Here is a 9,460-nt window from a genome sequence, read left to right as displayed (position 1 = left end):
CTCCAAAAGCCACAAAAGCACCCCTTGTACTCGGCAGAACACAGGCAGCACCCAACCAACCTCGATCAACACTCGCGCAAGCTTACTGTACGGCCTGTGTATCACCCACGACAAAGAATTCGATGCCTACGATATCCTAACTGTCAATATTCTGCAAGGTGTTCGAACCTTGTTTGTTCTTCACAAAATTGCCAGCTGTGATTTCCCTTATCTCCTCGTCCACAGCGTTCTTGTGTTATCCAGGACGCAACCACCAGCCTCGCCCACCAGAACTCCTGCGTTAACTGGACTGCTGCACTCTCCCCTGAAGTCTTTGAATGTTTACGGAACTTGCCTGGAACATAGAACCAATTGTGGATTTAGACATTTGTGACTTTTCAACCTCTTCTTGTTTACTTTTTCTTGTTCGTAATTCATGCCTTCTTTCGGGGGGAGGGAGAATCACGTGACGTATGAAGCGATGGTTGGTAGAGGCTGAGAAGAAAGAAGTGCTTAATAGAATAAACATGGGGTATAAGCCAGGCCACGTCTCCCATTCATCGTAGCGTCATATATATATATATATATATATATATATATATATATATATATATATATATATATATATATATATATATATATATATATATATATATATATATATATATATATATATATATATACGTCAATTTCGTGCAGGAAGGCTGTTATCTGCAATCCTAGGACCATTCATGAAGCAAGCACTATACTTTAGTGCATTGGTGGGAAAGGAGTTGCTTGATTTCATTTTTACAATAACACAAAAATTGACAATGGCCACATTATCATCGTATGTCTTACAAACTCCGCACTTTCTCTGAATGTTAGTTGTAAATTGTGTTTGAGTGCAACTGCCGAAACGTTTACGTTTAGGTTTACGTTGTTTGGACAATTTAGAGGCAAAACGAATTTTTGCCATAGTTTATTGCATGTCATAACAGGCCACAAGCATAAGCCAAGGGTTGTTTGTACCACGAGCCTGTTGCGTGGTTGTTTTTTTTTTTTTTTTTGCCCTCAAACATGGCAGCCACCCACGCTACAGGGAATCGGTCTAGAATTTTTGATATGAATTGCTTTAAATATCTTCAGTAATAACTAAGGCTTACACAAATCATAAAAGCAAACTTAAAAGAGGTCAATAGAGCCCACTTCGTCGTCTCCATAGTCCCTCAATAGCTTGTCACTGATCATGGTATACTTCTTGTGTGCCAGTATGGCCCATTTTTGCCTTCCTTTTATCTGCGTATGGCAAGTCGGAAGCATATTCTTCATCCCTACTTCCTCAGCTAGTACAGGTCTCTTCTGCTCTCTCTCTCTCTCTCGGACAAAGCTGAACTATTTAATGCCGTGAGGCACTAGCATTGTCTTGTTCTCGAGTCTACTACTGTGAAAACTTCAGGACTGTGTACACATTGGAGTTTTGTTATTAGTTTTTTGTTGGTATCTGGCTGCAGCTACTTCAGCAGCACTAATTGCATACCAATCACTTACTCCTAGCAAGTTGTATACGTTTCCTTTTTACGATAATACCGACATATGCATACGTACACACACTCACGCACGCATACACCAGCACATCACGCGCACGCGGCCCCGCCGCGGTGGTCTAGTGGCTAAGGTGCTCGGCTGCTGACCTGCAGGTCACGGGATCGAATCCCGGCAGCGGCGGCTGCATTTTCGATGAAGGCAGAATTGTTGTAGGCCCGTGTGCTAAAGTTAAAGAACGTTAAAGAACCCCAGGTGGTCGAAATTTACGGAGATTTCCACTACGGCATCTCTCATAATCATATCGTGGTTTTGGAAGTTAAACACCACAAATCGATCAATCAACGCGGGGGCGTAGTCAACGTTTCTTGTCAGGGGTGGGTTCAAACATACACGTTTAAACGTTCGTACGTGCGTTTGTATGTGTCCGTGTATATATACTTGCAAAATAGAAAATATGCGCGGCCCAGCCCCTCTCTCGTTTTTTCATAACAGCTGGTGTTATTAGAACACAACGCCAGTCTTGTACGTGGTAGACCATCCTACGCGTAATCGTGGCGACAGCGGGTGCCAACCAGGAAGCAACTCCACGGAAACGGCCTGCGGAGATGACCTGACATCGCTACCAGAGGATTCAGAATGCGGCGCTCGAGAGCAAGACAGATGGCTCCAAGTGGCGTTCGCAGTACCAAGAATACATAAAAGTTGGAAACGTGTAACCTGCTGCAGAAAAGGGAGGAGACGGTACCGGCTTTCCGCTCTTTCTAAAGCCAACCGCCCCCGCCTCGCCACCGGCGATTTCGCTCAATGGGCTTGGTCTTCATTGAGATCCCTCCCCAAATGAGTCGGCCACAATCAAGGCCGTTCGTTCACTGGGGTCTCGCAAATCACGCATCCCTATCAAGATGTGAGTCAAGGATGGCCCCCGCTTTGTGGCTGTCTTTTTCGGGCCCCATCTTGAACGATGCTGCGTAGCGGAAACGTTCAGGACGACGACAGCAGCGGCAAATGCATGGCGGGCCCCACATTCCGTGCATTGACAGAATCGTGCGCACTGCTCGTGCGTCCCGTGTTCCTCGATAAGCCACCGTCGGTCGGAGCTCACGACGCGGGCCGACCGGCGGGTAGGAGGAGGAGGGAGATCGGTGCAGCCTCACCTGTCGCCGTCAGCCCGCCGGGAACGCCGCGCGCCCGCGTTTGGGTTCCCAAGTTGTTCTTCCGGGTTTGACCAATCGACGGCGCGCGCGTTCTAGACGTCATCGAGTCACGTGCCGCTTAGCGCCTGTCAGCGTAGAAAAAGCGACGCTTTACGCGGGCAGCGTGGCTATTCATCGCCGGCAAGCACCGTGAGAGAAACGACTGGCGAAGCGATCGACCTCAATCATGAGTGGAGCGCCCCGACTCGTAAGCCTCTGAATTTTCTGCCAAATATGCCTTCTGCCACATTTTTTTTCTCACGATAGCAAGATTCACTTTCCAATGAAATGGTAACCATGCTTTTATCATCTGTGAGCGTCTTGTCTCTCGTATAGGACTTTTTCGCAAACTCCGAAGAAAGTGGCAGGAGTAAGAGCTGCGTTAATTTTCGCACTGTTTTCGTGACGTCCAGTGTCAGAAAGTTCTTGAAGTAGTGTGACAACTGTTATCCCGTCGGCAGGCATATGACGTTTTCCTGCATCAAAGTTAGCGAGCACGGTTGTTTTAAACTAGGCTGAGCCTTCACTGAGAGCAACCAAAGTTTCTCGAAGCATCTGCGGAAGTTTTAAAAATAATTTAAAAGCTGTTTAAGCACAGCGATGTACGTGAAATAAGTTAAACTAAATACGTACTCTTTCCTACTATATATGCAGGAGAAAAGAAATTCCTCCGGAAAAAAATTATCTATACCTATATGCCCATTCGAGATATCCTGCAGTAAAGCTTTTACGCTCTATTCATAACGTTTTAAATAAGTTTGCAGCGTACCGGACATAAGATATGCAAATATACACACTGAATTTATCACCCTCCGCACATTAGGGTTTTTGTTCGGTGTTTTTAAACCCACAAGTACCTATCTACATCTTCTCTTTATTGACAGCGTAACAGTTCCTAAACTGAATGGTGGCTGTTGCGAAATAATCGCCAAATATTATCGTCATGATGTTACTGAAAATATACTTTGCTTAGTGTTGTCTTTGTTTGGATGTTGGTGTACGCAGCTGGTTGAAAATATTTTATCGGGCTCTTTATGACTGCAATGTAACGTCGTGTCTCAAGTTAGCGATTTAATTTTTACGCATAGGGAGCTTCGTTTCTACTCAAAAAATAAAAGTTACTTAGCTACACTGCAGCTTCACGCACTTAGCGAAATGCGACGTCGCAGTGAAACCGTGAAATTCCCTTTGAACTGCATCGGCTTAGTTCGCGCGCATCAGTGATGCCAGCAACAAAGAGGGATTTGTTTTATGCTCATCACTCTGCTTTACGGAATCTATTTTGTATAGATTCATTCATAGTAACAAGCCTACCACTCGATGGTGGCTTGTTCAGGTATTGGTGCAAATAACGCTAACAAAGAGCGCGGGAAATATGGCAGGCCAAAGTCAGTGCCTTTGTAGTTTTTCATGCGTCCTGCATACATGCATTTCTTTCGATTTTTGTAAGATATGCACAAGCCAACTTGACAGGCCATGACATATAGTATTATTATGTACTTTAGCCACTCGAGGTACATGATCATATTATATATCTGATTATGCACCCAGAGAAGGCAAGCAGATTAGGGGGAGACAGAAGGTTAGGTGGGCAGATGATATTAAGAAGTTTGCGGGTAGAAATTGGCAGCAGAAAGCACAGGACCGAGTTAACTGGCGGAACATTGGAGATGCCTTTGTCCTGCAGTGGGTGTAGTCAGGCTGATGATGAGGATGATGATGTAGGCTGAAAACGATTGTGGCAAGAATAGCCATTATCATTTTTTTCTGAATCTATGAAGGTATGGTGACGCGAATTGTATTGAAATTGCCGTGCCAGTTCTTTCGTAAACCTCATGAACTGTGCCTGTGCAATGATACCTTAGAGAAGAGAAAGTTGTGTACTATAGCGATCTTTTATGATATCAACGTCGATAGAGAGATATGCGGGGACCTGACATGCTACAATTTTCATGAATAGGCCCGATGCAGGGATCTCTATTTTGAGTAACTTTGATTTATTCGCACAACAATCTACTGCTTCAGCCAACGAAATCATCACTTAACATACCGTTTTCGTAGTTAGGAAGAAGCCTGCCGCTAATATAGATTTAGTTCAAAGAAAATTTATCGTTCCTTTATTTTATACTTTGCTGCAAAAAATTATCAGGATGCACCAGGATTTTATCTTTATGGCTGACGTTTTATTGGACCTTTCTTGAATTTTTCATACAGCAAGTGATGGTGCTGTTGCAGTAATTATTCTTCTTATTGACTTCGTTTTGTAGGCTGAAAGGGTGTAATTCCTAAAGTCATCCAAGCGTTTTTTCCCATTCCTCAACAAATTTTTAAGTTCAGCATTCTTTTTTCTCTTTCTACGCCCCTTTTTATGCTGGCTGGCTTCAATTTTTTTCACATTACGTGCGAAGATAGCCAAGTTATCGTAACAACTTTTGATTCACAAGAATTTTCGAGTTTTTGCTCTACTTTTTGGTGCCAATCAAAATAAAAATTACACTGAATTCCTCTAGCACCCTTGTTTTGATCTTAACGAAGTGTCCTGGTAATGCTTCGGATATTTATTGTTTACTAGGTCTTAGTGATCATTTTATGATTGCTATCCCTCCTAATGTTCATTTTCAAAAACTTCCGAAAAACAAACCAGCTTTATCAGAAATTACAAAAAAAGCCAATTTCGAAGAAATAATTAAGGAATCGTGTGACTTTTTGAACAAATTTCTTAAGGACTTCGATAACCGCACAGTGTCGTCACGCTGGGACATGTTCGCGGCTGAGGTACAGCGTCTAACAAACAATTGCATTACAACTTGTGCCCTGACATGTAATCCACGTGCGCCGTGGTATAATAGTACTTTGAAACGGTTGTCCAACCAAAAAAAGCTTTTTTATCGTTCGGCGAAGTAATCGCCCACCGACTCTCGTTGGAAACTATACGCACTAGCAATCAACGCGTATGTAGCCGCCCTCAATCACGCGAAAAAACATTTTTGTCATCGATAATAAAACCAAGGTCGAAAAATTCGGGCGTTCCATTCATCCTGTTGGCGATTATTTTATCATTCCTAACAATTCTTCCGGCAACCCTGTTTCAGGAAATCATTGCGCAACTCTCCTGAACAATGTTTCTGTAACGAACTTCTCGCAAACTATCGATATTACTCCGCCTACACTGAGGAGTTATACCTATTTACCGATGTCGCCACCCGCTACGCGATGAGCGCGTCCTGCAGGACGAAAATAAAGTTTTTCCATTTCATTCTATAATTGTCGAGGTTGCTGGTATCGTTCGGCTAACACATTCATTTAAATAATGCATTTTTTCCAGGCTGCAAAAATATCTGCTGCGAATTGCCTAAAAACACCTCCTTGTATAGCTCTATTGTACCAACAAAAATTTTCCAGCAATCACTAGACACAACCACACTTACACTTGCGTGAAAACAGGAGAAACTATTGCTTTTCATAAATCTGGAAGCAAAACCTCACCTGTAAATTATCGTGCCGTGCCGTTATTGGCACGTGCTGTAACTTTATTTAATATGTTATTTTCACTCATCTGATGAATTTCCTTGAATAAAACTCATTATTTACTCCTCCACAACACGAATTTCAAAAAACCTTATTTTGTGAGTCGCAATTATTTTTGTTCACTCATAAACTTCACGACATACTTCACCCCTCATCTCCTGCTGATTGCATTTCTTAGAATTTCAAAAGCATTGAATAAGCTTAGCCATAAACGTTTACTCCATAAACTAAGCATACAAGCATAGTAAGCCTTGATCGTAACCTTGTAAAATTATTTGAGTCGCTCTTCGTTGAACGCTTCCAGTTCATAACAGATAATAATCTTGACTCACCACGTAATATCGTTCGGCCGAAGTGCCAAAAGGTTCGGTCTTGGGCTTTTTATTCGTTATCTATAATAATAGTATCACCTCAGCAGTTACCTCTAATATGCAGTTGTTCGCAGGTGAGTGTGTAATTTATAGAGAAATAACTTCACCACATGATATATCTACTCTTCAGTCCAATCTAAAGTACGTATGCAACTGGTGTCATCTGTGGCAAATGGAGCTTAACATTACCAAGTATAAATTTTTGAGAACATCTATCTTGAATGGTAACCTGCCCATACACCATCTGAATAACACATTATTAGAAAAATTACGAACGCACATAAATAATTCGGTGTGCATATAACATCTAACATAGCATGAAAAAACATATCGAATGCATAACTAATCAAGCCAATCGTTCGTTGGTTTATTTTCGCCGTAACTTTTCTAGCGCTTCATCATCATTATTATTACTACTTGATAAAACATTGATCAGGCCAAAATTAGATAGATATGTGGAATTTAACGTCCCAAATCACTATATGACAATGAGAGGTGTCATAGTGGAGGGCTCCAGAAATTTCGACCACCTGTGGTTCCTTAACGTGCACCCAAACCTGAGCACATGGGCCTACAGCATTTTCGTCTCCATCAAAAATGCAGCTGCTGCCAACGCGGTCCAATCTCGTGACATGCAGGTCAGCATCCAAGTACCTCAGCCATTGTACCACCATGGAGAGGCCAGGCCAAAACTAGAGTACGCTTCAGCTATATGGGACTCCTATCACTTCAACTTTATTAAATCCATTGAACTAATCCAGAATACCTGTTGTCGGAATTTATTCTAAGGGACTACAACCGAACATCCAGCGCATTTTCAATGAAATCACGCCTGCATCTTGAATCACTGACTTCACGACGTAAGATATTTCGCTTATCATTTTTTCATAAACTATATCACCATGCCACATTCCATTCGGAATTCATGTCAAGATTACATTACTTATCTCACCGTATTGATCATCGACAAAAAGTTTAAATTTATGCGTGTAACATTACCTTTTTTTTTCAAAATCATTCATACCTTATATATCACGCGAATGGAAAGACCTTTCTCTTGATATTGTAAGCATTATTATGAACGTCAATTTTTGTAAAGCATTACACAACATTGTACAGTAACAAGCGCTTGTATGAATCATAGTTACCTGACCATTTTTATGGCATACTTTTAATGGTATACACCTGTCAATATGATCATCCTATTTTAAAGGAAACTGCAGTTTTTGTTCCATAACTCTATTTCACATAACCAGCGAACACTGTATGAGCAGAATTTCACGCATTTTATCATTGTTTATTTTGTTGTTGTGCGCAATATTTGTCATACTCAGCTAACATTTTATGATTAGGTAACTTTGTACTAATTATGAACTGTGTTACTTTTGGTATTGGTGCTGTCTATCTTTGTTCCTGCAACCAACTTCCCTCTGCAATGTCGAAAGGCCCTGGGGGTAAATAAATAAAAAAAGTAATTGCTGTTGGTTGAACTTTGAATATCTGTAATACTTTCGGAAAATGAATCATACATTTGTCTTAAGGGGGAGGGCAAAAGACAAACGACAATGTCAGCGCGTAATATCTTGCTGAGAATACACCTGAATATAGCTAGAAACATGCATGCTCATTGCGTAAGAAGACATGATGTTGTCCTAATATTATTGATTACTACAGACAGGAAGGAAAACAAAGAGATGAAACGCAGGGATGTTAACCAGTTTGGAAAACAAACTGGCAATGATGCCAAGGAAACTGTGGGGAATGTTAATAAAATTAATCGTATGTAAATGTGAAGAAAGAAAAGTGGTGGAAAAGATAACTTCCCCCTGGTATTGACCTGCCGGTGGCAAGTTATCGTTTCGTCCTTTTTTTTCTTCCCGTTTCTGTTAAAACTAATAATAAAAACTTTTTTATATGTTTCTCGGTATTATTTTCTGTTAGTTCTCCATAATATTGTGACTAACCAAGGAAAACAAGCCCTTACATTTACCCGTTTTTTCTTAATGTTGTCTTATTCATCAGTGGCTTATTATCCAGAGATCTCATGCAAGACTCTCACGTCCGTCATTTCGTGCATGGAAATATACCATAAGGTAGCATTTCAACAGTTCCATTGATGACAGCCTTATTAAAGTCTTATTAAAGTGTGACATTTCATGATAGATGTAATGAGAGAAAACTCATATGCACGCACAAGTAGTATTGTTTCTCAAAAGATCACAGAGGGGAAAATTCTGAGAGGGTCCCAAACTGAGAAATATTTCATGGTCTGGTTCATCTGCAATTGTCTTAAGCAATGTTCGCTAGAATCTATTATGTTAATGTGGGCTTCAAGGACTGACTCCAAAGTATCTAAAGCTTAAAGTGCTCTTCCAGCTGATGAAGTTGACATTTCATCGAGGAGTGGGCGTATTGTAATCTTCAATGACATGGGTAGAGCAATGACATAAAGACCTTCATTCCAGAGATGATCAGTCGAAGGTTTAAAATTTTCAAGTGGTTTTTCACTGGCTGTTCATGAGTGGCATATGATGGTATTTGTAGCCACGCAACATTCGCTGCCGCATTCATCACCTCTGCGTCTCATTGGCTCTCCGAATGCAAGGCGTTGGATGGTGGCGAAAGCGGCAGTAGCTGTCGGCAAAGGGTAGTCGGGCGGGATCGGCGAACCAAACTAGACACATGAGGAGTCACTGTTGAGCTTGGAACAGTCTGTAGACCTGCCCCCATTATGGTTTCATGAATATTAGTTTATGTTGCCTTATGAAAACGAGAAAATCTGTTGCAAATTCCTGGTCACGAATGATTACACGGCGTCTGGGTAACGTTTACAGCTGTGATTGATATATAGAGCGTATATCT

General features: G+C 41.4%; 1 protein-coding gene across 1 annotated transcript in view; it reads left to right on the top strand.

The window, feature by feature from the left end:
• Positions 1–2,833: 2,833 nt before the first annotated feature.
• The window catches only part of LOC119176993 (uncharacterized), a 35,244-nt gene continuing 28,617 nt past the window's right edge, over positions 2,834–9,460 (top strand). Inside the window, exon 1 of the mRNA XM_075878396.1 lies at positions 2,834–2,907. Within this exon, the coding sequence (XP_075734511.1) occupies positions 2,887–2,907 (21 nt within the window). The 5' untranslated portion in view covers positions 2,834–2,886. The remainder of the gene's footprint in view (positions 2,908–9,460) is intronic.

Source organism: Rhipicephalus microplus, chromosome X (genome assembly GCF_043290135.1).
Source record: "Rhipicephalus microplus isolate Deutch F79 chromosome X, USDA_Rmic, whole genome shotgun sequence".
Lineage (NCBI taxonomy): Eukaryota > Metazoa > Arthropoda > Arachnida > Ixodida > Ixodidae > Rhipicephalus > Rhipicephalus microplus.
The sequence above is the reverse complement of the archived record's forward strand: the minus strand, read 5'-3'. Positions and strand labels throughout refer to the sequence as shown.